The 25,134-nt window shown below is 41.1% G+C and overlaps 2 protein-coding genes across 2 annotated transcripts in view; one reads left to right on the forward strand and one right to left on the reverse strand.

Moving 5' to 3' along the window:
* The window catches only part of zdhhc17 (zDHHC palmitoyltransferase 17), a 30,162-nt gene extending 14,697 nt beyond the window's left edge, over positions 1–15,465 (forward strand). The window contains 9 exon segments of the mRNA XM_086200972.1: positions 2,870–2,970; positions 8,892–9,016; positions 9,654–9,716; positions 9,807–9,900; positions 11,557–11,640; positions 11,723–11,880; positions 11,973–12,067; positions 12,929–12,996; positions 12,999–15,465. Of these exon segments, the coding sequence (XP_086057098.1) occupies positions 2,870–2,970; positions 8,892–9,016; positions 9,654–9,716; positions 9,807–9,900; positions 11,557–11,640; positions 11,723–11,880; positions 11,973–12,067; positions 12,929–12,996; positions 12,999–13,066 (856 nt within the window). The 3' untranslated portion in view covers positions 13,067–15,465.
* Positions 15,466–15,468: 3 nt separating this feature from the next.
* On the reverse strand, positions 15,469–24,565 carry csrp2 (cysteine and glycine-rich protein 2). The gene is made up of 6 exons (XM_086200973.1): positions 24,427–24,565; positions 22,921–23,043; positions 19,990–20,158; positions 17,257–17,386; positions 16,595–16,688; positions 15,469–15,670 (listed from the first exon to the last, which is right to left on the reverse strand). Exons 2-6 carry the CDS (start codon positions 23,030–23,032, stop codon positions 15,594–15,596), a joined length of 582 nt encoding a protein of 193 aa, XP_086057099.1. The 5' UTR covers positions 23,033–23,043; positions 24,427–24,565; the 3' UTR covers positions 15,469–15,593.
* Between the last annotated feature and the right edge of the window lie 569 nt (positions 24,566–25,134).

The following is a 25,134-nucleotide window of genomic DNA, read 5'->3' on the forward strand; positions in this document are numbered from 1 at the left end:
TGTGGTTTTTGTGCGCAGGGCTCTGTAGCGCCTGCCAGAGCGGAGGAGTGAGAACAGTTTGTGTCCAGGGTGAGAAGGGTCTCTGATGATGTTCCTTGCCCTCTTCCTGACTCTGGAGGAGTACAGTTCCTGAATGGAGGGCAGGGGGGCTCCAGTGAGTTTTTCGGCAGTCTTAACTGTGCGCTGCAGTCTGTTCTTGTCCTGCTGTGTGGCTCCTGTGAACCACACGGTGATGGAGATGCACAGGACAGACTCGATGACAGCGGTGTAGAGCTGGATCAACAGCTCCTGAGGCAGACCGTGTCGCTTCAGCTGTCACAGGAGGTACATCCTCTGCTGAGCGTTCTTCAGGATGCAGTGGATGTTTGTCTCCCACTTTAGGTTCTGAGAGATTGTAGTTCCCAGGAACTTGAAGGACTCGACGGCTGACACAGGGCTGTTGCTGATGGTGAGGGGAAGCAGTGGCCAGGACTGTCTTCTGAAGTCCACTGTCATCTCCACAGTCTTGAGTGTGTTCAGCTCCAAGTTGTTCTGACTGCACCAGAACACCAGCCGCTCAACCTCTTGCAGACTCGTCTCCGTCCTGGATCAGGCCGATGACCATTGTGTCGTCTGCGTACTTCAAGAGTTTCACAGCTGTGTGCTTGGAGGTGCAGTCGTTGGTACAGAGGGAGAAGAGCAGGGGGGACAGGACACACCCCTGGGGGTGCCAGTGCTGACAGTCCGGGTTGTTGAGGTGAAATCTCCCAGCCTCACCTGCTGACTCCTGTCTGTCAGGAAGCTGGTGATCCACTGACAGATGGACGGAGGCACGTTGAGAGTTTGGAGGAGAGGAGTTCAGGGATGATCGTGTTGAATGCCGAGCTAAAGTCCACAAACAGGATCCTTGCTTAGCTCCCTGGACTGTCAAGATGCTGCTGGATGTAGTGCAGTCCCAGATTGACAGCATCATCCACCGACCTGTTTGCCCAGTAGGCAAACTGCAGGGGGTCCAGCAGGGGTCCTGTTACAGTCCTTAGATGGCTCAACACCAGTCTTTCAAAGGACTTCATGACCACAGACGTCAGGGCCACCAGTCTGAAGTCGTTCAGTCCAGTGATGGAGGGGTTCTTTGGGACCGGGATGATGGTGGAGTGTTTGAAGAAGTTTGAAGAATTCGCGTGTTTGCATAGACTTTGAATGGAAACTGTTTGCGCGAATTCGCATTCGGTGTGAACACACAGTAAGAACACAACTGGTCTTTGAGATTTAGTCCACACACTACAGGATAAGATATAGCTAAATAGAATTAGTGTCACAATAAAAAGTTTTGTTTAGCATTGGCCAGGTATGTTGGTAGAGTTTACCAAGGAAGTAGTTACAACCTCTGGAAAGATTAGACTGATTTCACTCAAGTGATCACATTACTTAGATTTGTGGTTGTATTATATGTTAAACTAAGCCAATTTTGATGTTGAATTTCCAGTGTGGCTGTAAGATTGCTAAAGTCTGGATATCTGGAAGTTTTAGTTTAATCAATAAAATGTAAAAAATGTCAACTTGAATATCCTGTTTTGTCCCAACCATCAGTACACAAGCCGAATATATTGTTTCAGGATCTTAGTATTTTATCTGAATTACTTGTTCTATGTGACTTATCAGTGTTGATGTCCTGATATAACACACACGTATACAGGTTATTGTAATGAATTTAACAGACACAGTGGTGTGATCTTCATTGTTCCAACACATCCACTGTACACACACATTGCAGCAGTGATGAACACAGATTGGACCCCCTGCCTCAAGCACCATTAGCAAAGCCATCTGGTCCTGCTGCTGGAGTTTCCTCTCCCCTACACTGCTGTTAGCGTTACCACTGCAGCAACATATATGAATTAGTTTGTTAGCTTTAAAAAAAAAAACAACCTAACACAGTAAACAGTTTTTAACAGTAGTGAATATTAGTCCTGATTATTTTATAACATCATGTTTGGTTAATTTTTCAGCGGGATTCATAATGAGGTTTCTGAATCCAATCTATATGTGTAACAGCTCTCACATTATCAGGTAGGAGGCCTAAAGCTTGCATACAAGCTTGTCCCACTGGGATCACAGTGATATAGGGGGCGGGCTGTGTTTTATTGTGTTTGCCCTTTCCATGAGAGTAGCTGATTTGATTGATTGATTGATCAGAACACTTGGAAATCTTGGGAGGAAAAGTAGTGCAGAGCAGCAACAGATAACCCCGTAAAGAAGATTTCTCTTTGCTTGAAAGTACCATTAACTTCAACACACGAGGCATCAGGTTGCTGGGAGATGTTCCATATCTGTAAACCACTAGTGGGATGGATTTCAACACTAGATTGGGCTCTTGTGGTATTTCAGATGGACAGACAACCTGAAAATTAAAGGCCTCCAACTCATAATCGTTGTTACAGAGGCAAAAATTTTAATTAATTCATTTTTTTTCTCTCTGTCCTTCAATCAGTATTCTTCCACTTGTTTGGGTTTAGCTAACCATAATACTTTGATTATGATGTCAGGAATTGTTGGAAGGAGGATAGACTCTGCGTTAAAGTTGAGCCTTAAAGATGTTAAGCAATCTGACTTGAGTGAGTCGGTCATTCAGCATCTGGACAGTGCCTATCACCTCCACCAGTCAGTCGCCTTCGCGAAATTCTCACATTTCTTCTTTGAGACAGATTAATTCATTGTTTCAGTGACAAATGGGTAGGCTCTCTCCACCCTGCATGACTGGAGCTTGGTGTAAACAGAATTTGCTGTACAGCATGACAGACTGTCATGAATGCTGTGTACTGGTTACGCTGACAACATAGAATGATCCAAAAAGCTGATTTTCTGACTGTTTGTCTCCTCTGTCTTGCAGGGCTTTCTTTGACCACTCCATGCACAGTGCTCTCCCTCTGGGAATCTACCTGGCCACCAAGTTCTGGATGTACACCACTTGGTTCTACTGGTTCTGGAATGATATCCTTTCTAACCTGTCAGTTTAGACTTTGATGACAAAGACACCAATGTGGTTATCTTTACAAGTTATTGTTTCTATAGTTACTGGTTTTTGGAACTTGTAAAGACTGATATTTGAATATTGATTTTTTTTTTTTTTTTTTTTAATGCATACATTCAAACCTATTTAAATGTCCCCTTTGCAAATTATACCAAGAAACCTTTTGGGCATGTCACAGGGCTTTATCATTTTACAGGTCACTAGAGAAGAAAACAGTACAATGAAAAACACATTTTACATGAATATTTAAAATATCATCTGAGAACTGACACATACCCGCCTTCTCTTTCTTGCTCCTTCTGCACCATTCAGAGTAAAGTGAAGGCATATGCCTTACTGCCACTCGCTGATCTGTATTGTGATGTGACGTTCAGTAAGTGTAGTGGCCAAGGCTCATGCGAGAACTCAGTAGACATACAGTGGTAGTCTCATGATACCAGACACCTTTTTTACGCGAACAGAAGAGCTTAGTGATTAGTTTGGCACACTTCAGCCAGAAACACTTGTTTCTTGGGATCAAACACTTATTCTACACCAGCGGGTTTGATTCAAGACCCACCTCTTGTACCTTAATCACAAGTCGTGACCCATTTCTGAAAAATATCAACCATATGGATTTCATGGCCAAAATGACCAGCAGGTGGCAGTGCATGGGTAAATATTCCCCTCCAATGCATTTGGTCAGCTGCCTTATTCAGTGGAAGTAAACAGATAAAAGGGCAACTACTGAAGGCAAACCTCACACTGAATGCAGCTCCATGACCACTTTTGTGTTGTGACCCACAAGTTTGGAACCATCGCTCACATGAAATCCTACCTTATGGTGCAAACAAATTTAGTGCACTCATCTGTTCTTTTTTCTAACTCCTCAGATTGACAGATGAGCTCCTCTGCCCACCTACCAGACTCTTGTCTTTCATCTCCCTTAGTCTACTTGTGTGTGAGGAAGCAGTAGGCTAGGGCTGTGTGGCCTGTCACACATCGTCTACTTTAAATAATGTATAAAGTCAAAGCCTGTCATTTACAGTGGACGTTGTATTTTGGGATTTTTATAGGCCATATACTTTTTTGAGAGTCTTTTTTTGTCCTACCAGTTAATCAGGCATAAACAAAGAGCATCGCCCTAATAATATTGCCTTGTAAAAGGAATTGGATTGCCTCAGATGCCTACTCATTTTAGCAGAGAAGCGTCTTTGTTTCTAAGAGGTACTCAACATTAATAGACTAAAACATTACTAGATTTAAGCGAGTATATTAAAGTCATTGAAAAAATCAGAGTTAGACATTGGAAGCAGAATGAGTTGATGGAACATTTGCAGACACAAAGTCCCATTATTCATTCTTAATACACAGAGAAAACTTTTATAAATGAACTTTTTGTCTAGTTTTCAGTTTCTGTAGGGTTTTACACTTGTGCCCATGCAGTTTGTTGGGTTAAACCCAATAGAGCACCTCAAAAACTTTCAGCTCCAGCGTAGCTGCTCTCACATGTTTTTGTTCAGAGAAGAATTTGATTTCTGTTGGGAAGCTGCTTAATTGCAGGAGGTGAGAGGGGCCCTCTTGTTTATGGAAGGCTTTTAATTTTCCACCTCATTTCTCCCGTAATGGGCAGGGAGAGTACAAGTTCTTTGACCTTAGTTGAATGAAAAATATAAGCATACTCTGAGAATCTGCAATCCTCTGTTATGCCATGTGGCAGGATGGTCCTGTTACTGGAGATGACTGAGTGGAAGGGGTTATGATGGAATGGTGAGATTGTTTGTGTTTTCAACATTGAATATATGGAAGAAGCATATTTCACAGACCAGGGTGGGGGTGTATTGAGAACAGCATGTGAGGCAGCTGCCATTTATTCATATTTCCCAGGTAGACTGTGATAGAAATAGGGAAATGACTTGCATGTGAGTGTAGTTTTATACATTTGAATATTTTTTGGAGTATGCTTTTTTTGTGGCTTTTTTGGCATACTTTGACTTGATAATAATAATAAATGTTATTTAAAGGCGCCTTTCTTGTCACTCAAGTTTGCCATACAGAGCACATTCCAAAAAAAAAAAATCTAAAAACATCAAAACAAACATGTACTTGTAGTATGAATTCTGTATTCTGTTTTATAAATGAGACCCCTGCTCCGAACCACTACCCATTAGCTTTCAACCTCAAAGAGCTAATGCCTGAGATATTCCAGCTGGTGTATCACGGGGAAATGCTGCCCTGGCAGGTTCTGTCTTGTGTTTAGACATTAGTCTGTAAAAACTAAATTTCCTTTTGCTCTCCAGCTGTCCTTCGTCCAGTGCATCTGTCCAGTAATTTTGAGGGTTGACACACTGTCATCAAGCCAGTTCAGGCTTTTTTTTTCCTCTTTAAAATGATGGAACTTTCTTCTTAACTTTCAGGTATGAGAAAGAAGGATGCAGACATCCTCTTGAGATAGGTAGTTATTAATAAAATCAGTCTGCTGACTGAAAATAGCAGTTCAAGTAGTGTGACCTAACAAATTTTGTTTTGTTTTAAAGAAAAATGTTTCACAATTTAAAAACATTTTATATACATATTTTTGATAAATAATTTTTGTTACGGGTGGTGCAGTGTTTAGCACTGTCACCTCACAACAAGAAGGTTCCAGGTTCAAGCCCAGCTCAAGCACCACTCTGTATGCGTGGGTTTTCTCCAGGAACTCCACATTCCTCCCACAGTCCAAAGACAAGCAAGAGGAGACTAGGTTTATCAGATACTCTAAATTGACTATACGTGTGGCTATGGTGCAAAGGGTTGTCTGTCTATATGTCTTGGACCTGTGATGGACTGGTGACCCATCCAGAGTGAACCCCACCTCTCACCCGAAGGCAGTTGGGGTAAAAACAAAAGGTCCTTTTGACACCAATGACAAATGGAAAAAATAATTTCAGGAATTCATATTTTTTTTGGTTGGGACAGCCATGAACCCACTGAAAGTAACATAAAAATCATGATTTAATTTACGGTATATTAAACATACTATTGGAAAAAAATGTTTTTATTTCAATACTGTAGGTAATGGAAATACCTAAGATTTGCACAATTAAATGCTTTTTAAAGGTTTGTTGGTTTTGGAACAGTAGTTTGACCGGCCCATATTTATTTTGCTGCAGCTGTGCAGAATTCAAGTCATTGTATCTACAAACAATCGCAGAGTTGGAGCAGCTAGATTGTTTAATGTGTCGTTGACATTGCTTCTTCGCCTTTTGGGTCAGAATTGAGGGACATTTTGTCACCATTCACTCTTTCCAAAAATAAATGGGTGCTAACTGGCAATGCTGAATGTTCCCTGAGGAACTACTTAAACAATATCTGTCTGTGAACATATATCGTTCAATTGTACCATCTCCACATCCCCACTGCTTATTGAGCCAAACGTGTTAAGTGTTCCAGAGAACCGACTCAGAAGGGGATAATATAAACATGCAGTTTTTTGTGGGAATAATTGTGAAAATTAGTTGCTTTGTGTGACCTGGGATATTTCAGAAGTATCTCTCCTCCTCTGGCCATGCTGGGAAAGTGAATGAAGTAAGAGCTAAATAGGGGTGGGAATCACAGAGTAGCTCATGATATGATACGATCATGTTACTTTGTTCATGATTCAATAATTCCATGATTTTCAGTATTTTGCAAGACCATGTATGATGCAACACCTTATCAGCTATAAATACATGAGAAATAAAATGTGGGAATTACAAATTTATCTATATCAGGTTAATTGGTGTTTAATAATAGCAGCAATAATAGAAAATATTATTACTTGTCAGTGTATCAATATTGTTTCTCAAGAGGAAGTATATGTGAAATATTGCAGTACTGATATTTTGTTCCACAGCTACAACAATGTTTTGTTGTTCAGGTTGATATGATGAGGTTGGTATGGTATGATACCTGATTCCAGCATCATAATGTTGTGCACAGTGTATCTTTAGGTTCTGTACATGTGGTGAAACTGTCTGTGTTTGGAATTAACATTAACTTTGAAAAAGCATCAACTAAGAAAACATAGTTCCAAAGAGAGTTTACAAATTTGTCGTATAGTTCATCAGTGCTGCAACTCCTGGCTGCTAGGTGAGTCAGATTTGAAATTGGTGTTTGTTGTACCAGTCAATCAAGGTTTGGATGATTCAATTTTTTCATTTCTTTAAACCTTCAATTGACAAAATCCGCATTGTGAGTGTGTGTTAAAAAGACTCATGTAGAAATGAGCTGGGGGTGATGACTTCAAGGTTGCCTTAATTAAACCTCCACAAGCTGGCTCCACAAGTGTGAGTCAAACAATGATGAGGCTCCCAGTACTTAGGCATGCGATGTTCATTTGGCTGGTTCCCTGGGATTCTGCTGACTCATGCACACCTGCATGTCTGACAGTGCTACTAATCACTCACACTCTTCACTTTAACAGCTGTCACTGCATATACACCCCCTCCAAGGTGTTACTTTGTTCTTTTTTTGTGATTCGTGAGGATGTCTATGCAAGTGAGTGTCCAAAGTCTTTTGGTCTAGTTATTCACAGAACTGAAGGCTGTCGTGCATATACAGAAAGGAAGTCATGACAAGTTGAGACAGAGCAGGTGTCAGTGTAGTTTCATCTGTCTCATCTGTGTAGACAAACACTGACTCAGTCTTACAGTCGTTTAAGTGCACAGGAAAGTGTGAATGTGACATTTATTCCTGTATAATGTTATCCTACCCCTAGCCACAGGGCAGATACAATCCAGTGCAGTCTTGGTGCTGTTTCTAGATAAATAGGTGTCAGGAAGGGCATCTAGTGTAAAAATCTATGATCAAATGAAACAAGGACATGCGCATATGAACTGAGTAATGTGTATTAATGATCCATTGTTGCAGCATCTAACAGGATCAGTGGAAAGACCAGGAAGACTTGCAAATGAACAATCATGCAAACAAGCTAGTTTAACAGTATGTGTTACACAGCAACTCTAAGGAAAATACACTTATTGGCTTGTAAATTGAGAAAATTGACATTGCGCCCTTGATGCTCATTCCATGTTAAGTTAGAGTTTGTTAGCATAGAATAAAGACACAAGACACTGCTAACCTAAACTTTCCTGGGTTATGTTTACTAGAAACTCAAAACAAACTTGTCAAATATGCACAAAATTGTCATGTCAAAATCTCTTCTTCTTCCAGATTTTATTTTGTTGATGTCTTTTATTTAATGTGCCTACAGAAGAAGCGAGTAATTGGAGTCATGATGCACTGTGGCACAAAAAGACATTTTCCCATGGACTTAAATTGTGAAAGATGCAGTTGTAAAATGGTCAATGCATTTTTTTGTCTTTACAACAATGTGCCAAAACTCATTTATAGGACATAATTTGATCTTTTTGGTTCGGTAACATTTGGAATTTCTAGAAAAATAGCTCAGGTCACAGACTGGCGTGAAGAGCTGTAAATCAATTAATACACATGGAAGTTCATGAATTTCCGATGGAAACCTTCATCATCTCCAGTGTGTTTGCAAATCACCTCTGTCCAATTATTTCAGGCCAATATTTGCTTCATATAGTGTAAAATAAGGCTTGCCTCCAACCAGTATTCTTAATAATTCCTTGAGCCAGACAGGTCAGATGGTTTCCTACCTTATGCTATGCTAAGCTAACTATCGCATGACTACTCTCATATTACCCTCTTTCCGAGGTATCTGTCTGCTCAACTAACAGCCCCAAAATGTATCCCACTATACCAATGGGATATTTGTTTAAATGAGTGATAAAAAACAGCTGCATTGCAGCTTGAAATGCTTTGTTGGTTTTATGTAGCTGTGGTATTCTCAGTATAAATGGATTGTTGGTGATCATCATCTGTTTCTCAGCCATCGACCTTAACCTCACTGTACATCTCCCCTTTGCTACCGTCCATGTGCCCTTCCTCATAAACACCCTAGCACTCTTCTACAATTTTGGCAAATCCTGGAAGTCTGATCCAGGAATCATCAAAGCCTCCGAGGAGCAGAAGAAGAAGGTAACATTGTTAGAAATCAATACATATTGGCTTGTTTGGTTTTCCCTATCCAAACTTTGTGTGTCTATTTGAAGTAATTGAAGTTTCTTCTCTGTGTGATTCCCTGGTGTTAGGTGATGTCACCTCAGCTGTGAAGATTCTAATGTGCAGCAGCTTGAATACATTGACTGTCTGGCTAGCTGCCTATGTTTTGCTCCAACTCCCCCCCTCATTTTTCCACTTTGAGGGGCACTAACAGGGAAACTGCCTCTTATCAGGCCCCGATTCTGCATCCTACAATTGGCCAAGAGCTAAATTTACCCTGAATTGTTAGGATGGGGTGACAGCTTTGGCTGGTCAGCTCCATCAGATGAGAAGCGTCAAAGTCTTCCCTTCTACCTCATGTTTTCCTGTGAGAGAAATTATAAAAACAAATGGATAAAAACAAATAAGAGAAAAAATATTTTTGCAGATTGCAAAACTTTGAGTTTTGCATAAAAACCGAAAAGCTGTCTGAAGCACAAATTTTGGTTGTAGTTCCAGGCAGCCATCTGAGCTCGCAGCATGATTGTTCCCTCTCAGGTTTGACACTGACAGTCGGGCTTTTGTTGCTGCGCCAACAAGACTTTCTCATGTTTGCTGTCTGGTTTCTCTACAGACAATTGTGGAGCTGGCAGAGACAGGCAGCCTGGATCTCAGCATATTCTGCAGTACTTGCTTGGTAATTTCACATCTCTCAGGCCCATGAACATTGTTCACGCATAAAATACTAGAAGAGTTTAAAATGCTTCTTGTGTGTGCTTTCCTGCAGATACGGAAACCCATTAGGTCCAAACACTGCGCTGTGTGCAACCGCTGCATTGCCAAGTTCGACCACCACTGTCCTTGGGTGGGGAACTGCGTTGGTATGTCAACTACAGCTCACATTTATTCCTAACTACCAATCACTTTTAGTTTCCTTGGTTTCATGTTTTTCTTTAAGTAGCAGCATGCTGAGGGATGTTTGCAGATATCAGGGTTTGCGCCAGCAGAATTGTTTCATGGAACGTCTAAAGCTAGATTAAATTCATAGAACCTGAATTACTAGAAAAGAACAAAACATAGGTGCAGCTTAAAAGACAACATTAGCTTTTTTGGTAATTTGCATATTGTCCATCATCCCCCTGAGTCTGACAAGAACATATATACCCTTGTGGTTGGTCAAGAGGTAATCCTCCTCATCTTCTCTTACAAAGTCTACCATGATGGTTAGTAGGAGTTGCTCATTTAGAATGCAACTAACATTTTGTTTTGTTGGCTGAATATGTCAGATTGTAAAAAAAATTGTAATTTTAAAGGATTATTTCGTAGCAAAGGTTATTCTCACTTGCCACTCTCTTAAAGCTGGAATGGACTGTTTTATGTAAAAGTGTATTTAGTGACTTTTGATAGAGGTATGCTTACACCTTCCATCCACTGCCATTCATTTTGATAAGCTAAATAATAGTCAGCTGATCTCTCTTGGTCTTAGCTACTTGCTGCCCACCCAGGGGAGAAAAGGTTATCTGTCTTCTTGTCTGACTCTGGGGAAGATGGAAAAAATGCTCACTTCCCAAAAAGTTGGAGCATTCTTTAAATTACAAGATGCAAAAGCATGACGTTGTAAGAAAAATGCATGCTGGGACTTGTGAAGCTGGTAGTGGAAATGATTAGAGCAGGGGACTCGTAAAACTTCCCGTTTGAACCAGGTGGTCAGGATGAAGCTTTGAAAGTCTGAAAATTCTCTGAAGATGCAAGAGATGTGACATGATTGGGGGCGGCTGGACAAATGTTGATCCAGTTGATGTTGAAACAAGTTAAGTTTCTCCACAGACCATTTAGATGGAATTAATCTTTATCATGAAATTATTTTGAAACTATTTTGCAAGAATTGTCATAGCGGAGGGAAGTATTTTATTCAGTTGCTATACCTAAGAACATTGTTAAGGAATCTTTCCTTGAGTATTCATATTTTGCAGAACTGTATATTTCTTCACCACATTTCCAAGAAAATATTGCATTTTCAATTCATACTTACCTATTAGTTACCTGAAAGAGAAAGATTTGGCATGAAAAGAGACATTTTCAGAGCATTACAGTTGGAATACACATGATCTTAACACATATTAAGAAATCAATGTTTCATGGATGAAATGATCCCAAATTCTGGAATGCACATACATCATCATCAACATCACAAAGCCTCTCTCCTGATGTGCCATTTATACTCAGTTGCTAAGTGGAACAGCCAATAAGAGTGCCCTCTCTGAGCTGACATATAATTGGTCAGTCACCCTGTCACAGGAGAGTTCCCCAAGGCTGTCACAAACGGAGCCCAAAGGACTTGCAGAAATCTTGTTTTCTCTCAGGTAATTTAATCACATGAGGGTGAAAGGTTAAAAAAATCAATAACTGTTCAAAAAAATGTTAAGATACTGATATTCTAAGTCCAGGAATGCTATACTTTGTCCACCACTGCCTTTTCTTAACACTCTTGAGGATTTTGAGTCACTGAGATGGTGTGTTTGTTTTCTCCTGAGCAGGAAGTGGAAATCACCGCTACTTCATGGGTTACCTGTTCTTCTTGCTGTGCATGATCTGCTGGATGATGTATGGCTGTATCTCCTGTGAGTTGTGTTACATATTTCTCACTTCCTCATATCTGTCTTTCCATTTGCTAACTCAGTTATTTCTCTCCTTGTCCATCAGACTGGAGGATCCACTGTGCCACCAGTTACGCCAAGGATGGATTTTGGCTGTACCTGACCCAGATTGCCTCCTGCTCTCCGTGGATGTTCTGGATGTTCGTCAATAGCGTCTTCCACTTCATGTGGGTGGCTGTGCTCATCATGTGTCAGCTCTACCAGGTGTGGCTATGTGACGTTTCTACTGAATTTTACAATTTTACCTGCTGTGTTGCTCCCCATTTGTCCTCTGACATGTTGGCTTTCACTGTTAGATTGCCGCACTAGGAATCACCACCAATGAGAGGATGAATGCTCGGAGGTACAAGCACTTTAAAGTCACTGCCACGTCCATCGAAAGCCCCTTCAAGTAAGTCATTCTTCTGTTTTTGGTATAACATCAAGGATCTGACTTGGCCATGTATAGTTGTTTCTTATTCCTGTTAAATGATAAATGCATTTGTAGAACTGTCATATAAAAGCGTTATGTCATGAGAGGGAGTGCTGCATCATAGATATTCAGTACAGTAGTACTCCCTTGCTGCTGTGTTACACACTCCGATACCTTCGTCTGTGTATTGTCTCCTTCCACTTATTTGTGTTGCAGTATTTGAAAAATGACACTTAAAAACCACAAATTTTGGACAGACTGCTCCACAAATAACCCAACATGCTACAAATGTGCTTAATGACATGCTTTTGTTGTCTGGGAAGTGTTCCACATGGACAAAACTAGCATCTCAACCTGGGCCTATCAGGAAGCATTTCTGTCACTTTGTGGTGGCATTCCCCATGGATTATACAAAATTACAGACTCCTGGTTTATGTGTCTAGAAACGAGGCATTAGGCAGCGGTTCTCATTTTTAGAACATAGTCTTACCTTATTCCTTTGCCATTATTGTTAATGCTACAAATTAAGATATACCTCAGTTGTTTCTGGCATTGCAGGAAAGGCAGACATATTAAAAACTGAGTAAATAAAATCCAAACCATCTGAATGTCTTAGGCTAGTGAGAAAATGTATTTGTCATGATCAACCTTCATTCACGTACACTTTACACTTTATGCCACATTTTAAGTTCCTCTTAGTTCTTCCGAGTATTGCTGAGCAAAAAAATATTTAGACCAAAAAAATGTTGAAGTGGACCAGCTGATACTGGGAAATGCCAGATTTAATTTGATGGAATGTCTCAGTAATACTGTGACTGTAAATCTTTCTCCTCTCTCCAGCCATGGCTGCATTCGAAATCTCATCGACTTCTTTGAGATCCGTTGCTGCGGTCTGATCCGGCCTGTGGCAGTGACTGGACCACGCAGTACACAATAGACTACGACCAGACGTCTGGCTCAGGCTATCAGCTGGTGTAGAAGAAGAAGAGGAGGATGAAGAAGAAGGGTGGTGCACAGGATCAAAGAAGTTTGGAAGGATTTCCCTCCCGCCCCCCTTTCAACCTTCATATCCGAGCGATGCTGTTCTCTGGAGCGCTTGCTTCTTTTTTCTTTTTTTTTATTGAACCATCTCAACATCAGTAATCAAAATGTAAAGAGAGAAAAAAAAATCAGGCAGGACTAGCATGCTGTTAGGGGGCGCACACCCCCCCCCCCCCCCCCCCCCCCCGCCCACCACCACCACTACTACTCTGCTACAATGTTACTGTTATTGTTACCCTCACTGCTACCCCACCTCGTCTCTTCTCTGGAGCCCCTCGGACGGTGCATTGCTGCCAGGCACAAATGGAGAGGAGGGAGGCTGACAGACACAGACCACAGGAAGTCTGATTTCAAAAGAAAAGCTCTTCTGTTTGTACTGGCAATGTGACAATGTGCCATGAAGCGGCAGAATGGTTCCGATTTCGATCTACTTTATTTATGGTGTCCCTCTGTGTTGATGTTTGGTTGCGGTGATGACCAACTGTGGTGGCCTGAGAAGCTGAAGGACTTGTTTTCTTTAAATTCATGAATTTGTTTCCGAGCATCATGAGAGATAAGGGAATGTCTTTTTAAAGTTTTGATTTTGCACCGTGATGAGTCGCCCTGATGATGAGTTGCCAACTTATCAGAGGAAAGCCGCTGGAGGAGTCCCACTTTCTGATACTTTATCAAATAATGCTGCGCCCTCTTGACAATGAAACTTAACTTATGTCTCAAGTAAGCTTTCTTTTCTTTTTTTTAAGTGGGAGTGCAGTATTAGTACAGGACCAAGCACATGAACGGGGGACTTGTTCAGCAGCTAAAAAATGTGATACAGGTATATTTATTTGAAAACTATTTATCAGTTATATGTTCTCGCGCCATAGTTTTTACATTTCATGTCATTTTAGCTGAGTAGGGTTTTATAAGAAAATACCTGTAGTTGTTAAAACATGGACGCCCGAGATAGACAGGTACAGCAAGTATATTTATTAGACGCCGTTTTCGAGAAAGGCTCATTCCATGTGTTTCTCAAAAAAAAACTGTAAAGTCTTATGTGTTGTGTACGTTTGTCTGCCTATAACATTGCACTGATTATTTAGGGGTTTGTTGTTTTTGGTTTTGGTTTTTTTTTGGCCGTTACTGAACAGAGGGGGCCAGCAGCGCCACTTATTGTCAGAGAGGAAGAAGGCAGCCTATCAGACATGGTCGCCTCCCATCACTTCCTGTCTGGATCAGGATGGACTGGAGTGCAAAGAATGTGCATCTGTACATAAACAATTTACTCATGCATTTATTTCCTCTTCGTCAGTGTTAGTAGAAGGTGCTCCTGGGAGTTTTTTATTCCGTTTTGGGGGGAAATTAAGTGACTTTATTCAAGTGTATGACTGTAGCTTTTAGTGACGTCCCACACTGCTGTCTATAGGCATTTTAATCCCGAAATACCCACCAGGAAACTCCACTGCATGTTCTGGACAGCTGGGCTTTTGCCATCCCCACCCCTTCCGCACCATCACCATGGTGACAGCCCAGCAAGCCATGTGTCTGTATATAGTCAATGTTGAGTATTTGCAAGTACTTTTTTGCATTCTGTTCATTTGTTTGTTTTGTTTTGTTTCTCAATCCAGTATCTTTTAGTGGAACTCGTCTTCAGGTCGCGCCCTTGTGTGCAAGTGTGTGATATATTTGAATGTTCCATGCTTGTGGACTCTGTAGTCACCCTAAAGGTTTTTGTTTTTTTTACTATGTCATATATCGCTGGGTTTGTTATACCACTGGATGTACAAATTGTAAAGCAAAGACACTAGAGAACTAAGGCAGATGCCAGTTTTGTTTTCGTTTTCTAAGAGCTGAAATGTGATAATGCAATAGTTTTAAGGATAAAGGGAGCCTCTCATGTTTGCATCATCAGAAGGGGACAGCTCATTTCACTCCCCCACTCCTGCTAACTGCCGCTGCCCTGCAAAGACAATACAGCCACTGGTTTAAAGGTTAAAGGTCACGACTGGGCTGACAATATCATATCAGCGAAAACCGAGCTGTCTGTCTTCTAAAAAACAGCCTTTAGGTTGCATATGGGCCTTTTTTGTTTTTGTGGGGCAGATTCCAACCCTCCTGGCTCACCTACGACACAGATTCAAAGCCATTTCCTTTCCTTGCCAGTTCTTCCAGCAGCCAGACATGTCTGCTCTGTCTCAGTTCACCTCAACACGTGGGAAAATAAAACAACACGATCAAGAACATAATCATTTCCAGTGCCTCTCTGCCCACCTTCAGACATCACTGTAACTCCGCTTCAGATGTAAACATATGGGCATGGTTCAGTTTTAATGGCTTTAATAATAAAATGCATTCAAATGTGGAGCTTTGTTTCATTTTTATTTGAACACAGTAAAGAATCATAAGGCAACATGAAAGAGGGAGACCGATGTGGGATGGAGTAGCTGTATTAAGGTGAGGTGGTCCGTGGTGTCCTACTCCACTGTCACTGAGCATGAACCAGAGCACCAGCTCCTTGGCCATACCCAAAGCCTTTGGGTCCAAAGTTCTTGGCGTAGCAAGCTGTCAACATAAAGAATAAATGTTTATGGACTGCAGATCTTTGTGTTACTGAACTGAAAAATGCTGATGGCTGTAAAGTGACAGTGGCACACAGGATGCTGATGTGAGCCAGCACAGTTGATGCTTCATATTTTGCTGAGTCACAAGCTCTATTTTTTTTTAAGTGATAGGACGTCCCCCTCAGAGGACGAGGCAAAACCAGTGACTACTCATTAGGGCCTGTTGTTTTGCTTCAAACTGAAACGCAATTCTCCTGCTACCCATGACATATTCACGGTTTCAAGTAAGTTTTGGTCTTTGATCTGCTCAGCCACATCTTATCTCATTGTGTTGACAACGAAAGAGCTGCAATTACGGAGGTGGGACTGCAGATGTTTGTCTAGTCAAGCCAACTGACTAGTGAAGGCCCTGAAGACCAGATGTATGCCATCATCTGCATTGTGGCATGAAACTAAAGAAGTCATCAGTCCAGGTTTACTGATGTATGGTCCATCATGCTGCATTTGGCTGGGCCAGGTCTAGCTCGCTGGATGGCTGTGACACTGATGAGGAAGCTGATCAGTTCACCCTGCAAGACCTGTCAAAATGCATGGTTGGATAGATGTTTTGCAATGTGAGAAAAGCTCCAGGAGGCTGTTATTAGCTGTTGTGGTACCGTGACACAACAGCTAATAACAGCTCTGGAAGCTTTTCACCATTGCAACATTATTAACAGCCATTTTGACAGGTCATTGCAGGGTCAACTGATCAGCTTCCTCATCAGTGTCACAGCCATCCCAGCGAGCTAGCACCCTGGCCCAGCCAAATGAGCATGATGGACCCTTATCAGAACTGCTTATGCTTCTTTAGTTTAATGCCACAATGGCAGTATGATGGACATACATTTACAACAGATTTAGTTGCGTATTGGATGTGTGACCTCACCTTTGCAGTAGATTTCCCCGTCTTTCTCCGTTTGCGTAGTTGACTCTAGGCTCTTGCCACATTTTGCACAGCGGAAGCACTTCTTATGCCAAGGCTGAGAGCAGAGATGTACATGAGATGATATATCGAGTTGTTCAGCTCTTCTTTCTTCGTTCATTCAACAATTTTCAAACACGCCGCAAAATATGTTTTTAACTGCTATCCAGTTACACTGTAACTTACGCTGTCTTTTAATGTGGAGACCTTACGTTTGAAGAATTTTTCTTCAGATAATGAGCAACTAAATCCTCCTATGTCATGTCTAAATGGTTGCTCGGAACATCATCTCATTCATCAAAGCAGCTTTGTGGTCCCACAGGCATTTCTAAATGTTTTCATTATGCAGAAAATTACAGGTTGTGTTTGAGCCAAGTAGAGATTTTGGAAAGGCATTAGCAGCTTTCAGCAAGATGACATCACTCGCTATAAATCAGTGTGTGAATCTGCAAGTGAGCAGCACAGGAAATGCTCCGATTTAAGAGGAAGCAGAAATGAACATCTGTAGAGAGGCTTTCATGGGAGCAACTGAGAAGCATCTTAAACCTGTCAACTTCATCTTGTGTATATCTGTAGGTCAGAAAACTCTTGAGAGTGTATGTGTGCAGTGTAAGAAGGAGCCTCACCTTCCCTGCCCCCATGATCTTCTCTGCTGCGTACACTGATTCGCCACACCGACCGCATTTCTCTGAACATCCAAACTTCTGGGCAAACTTGGATGGGTTGGGGTTGGTGGTGGGTCTGTGAGAGTGTGTCCTGGTGGACAGGAAGGACAGATACAGTTAAAGCTCCAATAAAATTCAGCGCTAACTATTTTGAAAAAAAAAATCAGTTGATTATCGCTTACCATTAAATATTAGGATTTGCTGCTTTTTTTTTTGGTCATTGATGACAAACAAGGAAAGTTCTCGGGTCTTTATGAATGGTGCATATGTACAAAATGGTGCCTCTACTTTGTTAAAAATAGTGATGACATTATGTAATTACAGTGTGAAGCTGTCAGTCTTCCTGCTGTAAACAACAAATATAATGGTGACGCTCGTGCATAATGACTCATAATCAGTGATTTTGCTGTTACCATGAGGAACCACTGATCGGCTGAGATCCCTTAACTTTTGGATGGACCAAACAAAGCAGTTTGAACAAGTCAGTTGTGGCTCAGGGAATTTCTGTTACCAAAATGACAATTAGTCATTAAAATATGAATATTGCCACGTTGTTATCCGCTGACCAAAGCTGATATATAATTATTTACAGTAGTTATGTGTCAGTTACACCATCACGTTTTACAATTTAACTTGTAAGGCACTTTGAGCCCAGCAGCCTTCACTTATTTCAAATCAACAACAAACTCATCAAAAATGTCCAAATGTCTTCTAGATGTAGGTTATCTGTTACAAATAATAATTAAATATTTGCAATATTTAAGAATTGCCAGAGAAATTCATTAATATATCCGTGGTAGATTATTCCCCAAAAAGTCTTGCATGGATTAGGCCCCTGCCACACCAATGTATTCATTTTCAAACAGCCACTCTGTATTTGTAACTGATTATGTTTCCATGCATTTACGTTTTTTTAAATTAGTTTTTTTTTTGTTTTTTTGTTTGCAGTGAATATGAAAAGTTCTGGTTGATCTTCCCACAACATCAGATAAAAGTGATGGACAACAGAAGCTCTGCTGTTATTTGTAGTTATACATTACACATGTTAACACTGTGCTGGGCTGAAGATTGACTTATTTGGGACAGTGTCAGTCAATGAACACTACAACAGTAACTTTTATAATCCAGATTTTAGCCAAAAGGCTCATTTCTATCTGTTGTCCCTAAAAATAAACTTCAATACACCTATTAATATATACACTGTCTAATAAATATAATGTTCATAAATAAATCACAGGGCGGCACAGTGGTGCAGTGATTAGCGCTGTCGCCTCATAGCAAGAAGGACCAGGTTTGAGCCCTGGCTCTAGCACGGGATCTTTCTGTGTGGAGTTGGCATGTTCTCCCTGTGCCTGTGTGGGTTCTCTCCAGGTACTCTAGCTTCCTCCCACAATCCAAAAACATGCAAGAGGGGACGAGGCTGATTGGATACTCTGAAGTATCCCCCCCCCCCGTGACCCTTAACAGTTATGATAAGCAGTAGAAAATGGATGGTTTAATTAAAGTTTACAAACTACATGCAAAATTTAACCTTTAACAAGAAAAAAAATGGTTGAGTGTATCCGCGGCATATAGAATGTTACTATTCACACTGTTAAGCCTGGTTTATGCTTTTGCATCATGGTGACGCCGTACCTACGCCGTACCTACGCCGTACCTACGCCGTTGACGCAAGCCCCTACGCGGACCCTACAACGTAGCCTGACGTGCACCTCCAAAAAATCCTGACTACGTATCGCGTCGACGCGTCGTGACGTGAACGTCAAGGACTGTGATTGGTCCGCTCAGAGAAGCTTGCCGAATGCATGAAGAGGTTGAAGAACCTCCGCGACAAATATGTGTGTCTCCGGAAGAAAATGGCCACAAGAAGTCATGTTTGTCATGTTCAAAGTTTACAGTTTGATTCATGAAAGCAAACAGTCGTTCAAAGAAAAGCACTGGACTTTCTGTTGTAAATAGTTGGAAAAAAGTTACTTGCCACTTGCCAGTGAAACAACATATCACAGAGCACAAAATCTATCAAGGCATGTATTGAAGATTTCAAAAAAATGAATCCGCTATGGCTACAAGAGTAAGTTGAAAATTTAGATCACTTTTTTCAATGAAGCAATTTGACTCTCTCTCTCTCGCTCTCGCTCTCTCTCTCTCTCTCTCTGCCTAACCCCTTGGTGGGAAACTGAACAGGACACCCTGGGGCCCTGGGGCAGTGCTTATGGAAGGGTCACTGCCACCCCCAGTGGCCCCTGAATGAAGCCCTTTGTGGAGGAATTGAGTCTGAGCTGGATTCTGCTAGTTACATAAACTCTTTCATAATAATCCCCGGACATCTGGTGGCAGACAAACATTCTGGAAAGGTGTGTGTGTGTATGAGAGAGAGAGAGAGAGAGAGAGAGAGAGAGAGAGAGAGAGAGAATTTGTGTTTATCTGTGTATTCCTGTTTGTGTGATCACAACAAAGAAACAACAAAGCCTCAGGACTCAGCAGTGAATGATTTTGCCCATCAAGTAAGCCCCTTTCAAGACTTCTACCTGGGCTGTCGCACCAATGGAAAGCACAGATCTTGGTTTGGTTGCTAACTGGTTTGATTATGACACAAGCTAGCTGGATTTGATTGAATGGGTAGCCGCCACCAGTATTCCTGTCAAGGTATCTTTGTCCAAGTAGCGACAACAAGAAAAGGCCATTGTTGCTTACTCATCATGTTTGATTCCTAGACGCTCCCCTCGGTCCATGTTGAGTGTTCCTGCGCCCTGCCCATAGCCATAACCTTTGGGGCCGTACTTCTTCCCGTAGCATGACTTGCAGTAGATCTCCTGGTCATGACTAGCCAGGGTGGTGCTGTCTAAACCCTTCCGGCAAACCACTAAGGACACAGAGAAAAAGACATACAAGATTGAAATAAAATTACCCAACACTAAACAAATACATACAAAATCTTGGCAGTTACCTTTTACAGCAGTAATAATTTGAATGGGTTCCCTCAACCAAAAGCCAGAGGGATTTGATTTGAATTGGGTTATTGCAGAAAATAACTTCTGTGGTAAACAAAAGTTTGCCATGTTTTGTTTAACATCATCTTCACAAGTGAACACCACTTACAATTTTCTAAGCGTGAATTCAATGGTTGAAGTACAAAGCTAATGTCATGCAAAGACAACTAGATTTTAATAGAAGAGCGCCACAACTAGCTGTTAGCATTTTTGAACAACTGGTTCCATCATCTCGTATTGTTTTTTTTTTTGGTTAAATGTCTGAAGTAAGATCTGTGGTTAGCACACACTTAAGATCTTCAAACATTTTGTTCTGTTGCATGAATTAATCTGTGATTACCATTTTTGTGAATTTCAAAACCTCTGTGCTTGAAAAGGCAAGCAGCTGAATGAGATTACGGAGGTTGCATGGATATTAAACATCATCATGCTGAAGGCAAAAGAAGCACTGAGCTAGTTATTAGAGTTAAAAAAAGTATGATAGCACTGAAAAGTTCATTTTGGCAACAAACTAAAGATTGTACTAAGTAAAAAAAAGCAGCACCATGGCTTGAGACTGCACACCCGCTGGCTGTTGGGATTAGTTGAATTCTTCACACAATGGCCTGCACTGTGTGAAGCTCCACTTGTATGACTGGCTGGAAAAATGTCCCCAATGGATCCTGTCACCTAATGGCCGATAGATTTCTTCATTTACATAAGTGCTTTAAAGTTTCCTTCATCATGAATGCGATGCTACATGCAGTGAGTGGAAACAAATGGATAACTGAGCGCCAATGCAGCTCTGACACCACTGCTTGACATTTCTGTGAACAATGAAAAGAGTTTCACCAAGAATGAAAATACATTTGTGAATGTTCGAGAAAGTCAAACAGAAGTGGACAAAAAGGCAGACAGCCAAGGACATTAAGTTCCCTTGCTCATCATTTCCTCAGTGGGAGTATCATACAGTCAGTCTGTAGTTGTACAGCAGAGCTGCCAGAAAACTAATTGGCTCCAATTGCTTTGATATAAGTGAGTGTATAATCCAGATTTCTGCGTGCGTGCCTGCCTGCATGGGTGCATGTGTGCATCTGTGTGTGTGTGTGTGTGTGTGTGTGTGTGTGTGTGTGTGTGTGTGTGTGTGTGTGTGTGTGTGTGTGTGTGTGTGATGTCTTTGAAGGGACATGTTCACTGACATTTCAGGGATTGTTCAGAGGCTGCCCACCCGCCGCTTCAGAATGAACTTAACAACCAATGTCTAAAAGGGGGAGAAACAGTAAAAGCCCTCATTGTAGGATGAAACAGTGCTTGCCAGTCTTTCACTGGACTCAATGCTCTCTATAATGACCTTTTCAAAGCAAGGAAAAAGAGTTTGTATCAGTGCTAATGGGGAAACTGTGACATGTATGACTATGACTGCCTTTGGTGAACTTTGCAATTTAACACAGTGTTTGCTTAACATTTCAGTGATTAAATTATCACAGCTGTCGTCAAGTTTTCAAAGTTAGCTGCTCTTGATTCTGTTAAATCAGCTGAGTCCCCTGTCAACCAAAAACAAGTGCACTGAATAAAGGTTTACAGGTGTTACGTGTAAGCGTAAGTCAAATTGCAAAGCCATTTGTGTTTTACATTCTAACATGGGGGGAGGTGTGGCAGCATTTCCTACAGCAAACCAGTAAACATGTCAGTAGCCACACTGAACTTTGAGATGAAATTTTGTAAACAAGATCAGTAGTACACCAGGGGCTTGTACAGTGAAGCCAGTTCAACATTCCCAGAATATCTGAAGTTTAAGTTGCGAAATGCTTTTAGGATAAGTAGTAGTAATAGTGGCAGTTGTACTAGTGGTAGTACCATGATGGTATCAACTCACATCAACAAAGCATTTCCCCACCTAGTTGTGTACATGTTCTCATAAAATCCGTACCATCTCCACCAAATGACCAAAATAAAGGGACAGACACATATTTTTCTAAAAGAAAAAAATATCAATATCAGTGTTCCATCATAAATATCACCTTTGACTGAGAATAGGCAGTGCAGAATATGGCAAATAGGTAAATACTCGCAACATTCTTTCGGCTGCAGCTTCATACATAAATGTACCAGTTGAGAAACACAGGAGACACAATTGTGGGGATAAAAGAGCTTGACAAACATTTTTGACACCTGAATGACCCTCCCCCTATCCATGCAGCTTATGTCGATGGGAATGGCAATGGTGAGATGTAATTGGTCATTAGGTGGTGCTTTTATGGATTTTGACCTCTCCCATATCTCTGGGTCTAGGTCTGCAGCATGAGTAACAATGGCGATAATCTCCCCCAGAAAGTGAACCACCTTAGTCGAACATAAATCACCAGGCTGACCCTGAAGTTACCCCATTAACCCTCAAAATCCTGCTTCCTAGCACAAGCTTGTTTGCTACTTAAAATAATCTCCGTGGAGCTTTAATTTGTCATCCTCTCATTTTGGACTGAGAACAGACTGAACACTATGTGTCTTACTATCGACTCTCGGGGTAGAAAATGGTATCACAAACCGGGGCAAACTAGTTGGTTTGCATGTTAAGTCTAGCAGGTATCTCAGTGTCATACGTGTTTTTGAGTGTTTGATATCCATTTATACATCATCTTCATTCAGAGGTACTTACTGCAAAGAAAACAGCATTTGTGAAAACACTTCCCATCACACTGCACTTCCTCAGCATGGTAAACAGTTCCGTGGCACGCTCCACACTTGTTGCCTCCTCCCCAGTTTGGCATTGTGTGCTGTTCTAAGAAGCGACCAGACAGAGAGAACATGAGAAACACTGTCTGCCTGTCCCAGCTACAAGCGTTGATAAACCCGCCTCTGAACTGGGATCCTACATGGGTTTCATACTCATAGATTGACAAAATGGGATTACCAGATTGACATCGATTTACTGTAAATTTAAATAATTTGTTCCAGGGAAAGTACAAGGAGATGGCCTTTAACAAATTTTTACTGCTGCGCTCCAAATTGTAATGACATAATGAGTTGAAAACTATATCCTGAGAAAAATACAAAGCAGGGCAGATTAATACCCAGAGGCATGCCTCTCGGGATTTTGTTTTCTGATGACTGGCAGGCATAAAACACACAATGAGTGGGGTAAACCTTGTTGTTACTGCACAGAATTATTTTGTGCAAATTGTGGTGCTAAACCTATACTTGCAAAGTGTCATGATATAACTTTTGTTTGGATTTGGCGCATTACAAACATAATTGACCTGACTTGAATTGACTACTGCACAATCCCGCCCTGTTTCTGTAATTATGGACGCTATAAATGTGTCCAGTGGGTGTCAATTACCTTCCATAAGTGAACAATGTAACATTGTTAAGATGCAAAGCAAGCCTGCTGTGATGTCATACATTTAGACATTACAGGGTGCTGGTTATTAATTGGAAAGAAAATACAGGAGAACCTATTGATTTTGTCTAAAGTTTAAACCTCCTCCCATGTAGATTAGAGACTGGGTGACAGGCTTCAACAGGACATGGGAGAAAAGGGGCACCTTCCAGACCTGGAGTGTGTGATTGGAATGAGTGGGTTAGGAGGACAAAAGGCTTTTATTTTCCTCAAACCAACACACTCAGTATCTTGGTATCCAAATTTAGAATGCTACTATGAAGTAAGAAGATGCAACCCTAAACTGACATCCAGAGAGTTGAACTCTGTTCGTGCGCACTTGTGTGTGTGTGTGTGTGTGTGTGTGTGTGTGTGTGTGTGTGTGTGTGTGTCATTAAAAGGGTTCAATTCTATTTCTCTGACTGCTTCCGTTTTACCAAGCTGTAAACACATGTCGACGGCAACAGTTCAATATTCTTCTTTAATAACTCTTTATTTCGTCAAGTAGTTTAATTTATACATAGAATAACAACGTATGAATATGAAAAAACACCAAGAAAACAATATTTATTTCAAATTAATTTGGCCTCCTATCTTGGTTCAAGTATGGGAAAAAATATTTTACCCGTAACCTGTAGCTAACTTATAGCGTAATACCTGTCTACACTATTATATTGCGACTTTGAATGACGTTGACTGACAAGCCATCAACCCGTGAAATTAAATGAAATAGGTTTTCAGTTCGTCTGCATTCGGTTTTAGAATAATGTGTTCCTGTCTTACCTTGAAGGAGCTTCAAAGCAGCAGGTAGAGTCCAGCTGTCAATAGTTGCCTGTGTATCCCGCAGCACACTTCACTGACTCTTTGACACGCCACATACTCCGCATATTTGCTGCAGGGAGAAGCGGGGATTTAAGGGGCGTGAACGCAACGCTTCTGCCTTCATGCATAGTCATTTCAAACTATCTTAAAGGAACAGCTGCACACAACCTGGAGTGGCTACGGAGAGGAAAAATGTTCTAACTTTCTTTGTTGTGGCCGCACAATATTCATGATTCTCTCAATTTTATTGATTTGTGCCCACAAACTGAATCAGTTTTGGCCACAAAACAACTTGTTCCTACACTTTGACTAATTTGTAGGGTTATTTCCCCTGTCCTCAACATAACTAGAGGATAGTAGTTCTTTATTGTGGCTCCAAAACAACAAATTTCAGGGAATTAGTGACAAGATGTTTAATTTCTAGGAGCAATTATATCCCCTGGCGTCAAAATAACAACAATGAAGGAAATTATATCTTGTGGTCATTAATTACGCTCAAGAAATCAGTTATAACTTTTTGGATCAAAATATGCCTTTTGCCTCTGTTGCAACAAAACATATTATTTATCCATAATATTTATTTGGCAGGTGTTGTGACCTCTCAGAACTGCATCAGTCCACATCAGTCTCCTGTAATAATTCTCCCCCCTGTTGACCAGTGCATGTAAT

Source organism: Aulostomus chinensis, chromosome 4, assembly GCF_037954235.1.
Source record: "Aulostomus chinensis isolate RoL2024-O1b breed Wild chromosome 4, RoL_Achi_v1.0, whole genome shotgun sequence".
Classification (NCBI taxonomy): domain Eukaryota; kingdom Metazoa; phylum Chordata; class Actinopteri; order Syngnathiformes; family Aulostomidae; genus Aulostomus; species Aulostomus chinensis.

Coding starts and splice junctions, on each gene's coding strand:
- csrp2 (XM_086200973.1), bottom strand. CDS start 23,032: ATGCCAAACTGGGGAGGAGGCAACAAGTGTGGAGCGTGCCACGGAACT. Junction 16,689..17,256: donor AGATCATGGGGGCAGGGAAG/GTGAGGCTCCTT, acceptor CTCTGCTCTCAG/CCTTGGCATAAGAAGTGCTT. Junction 15,671..16,594: donor CGGGGAAATCTACTGCAAAG/GTGAGGTCACAC, acceptor TTATGTTGACAG/CTTGCTACGCCAAGAACTTT.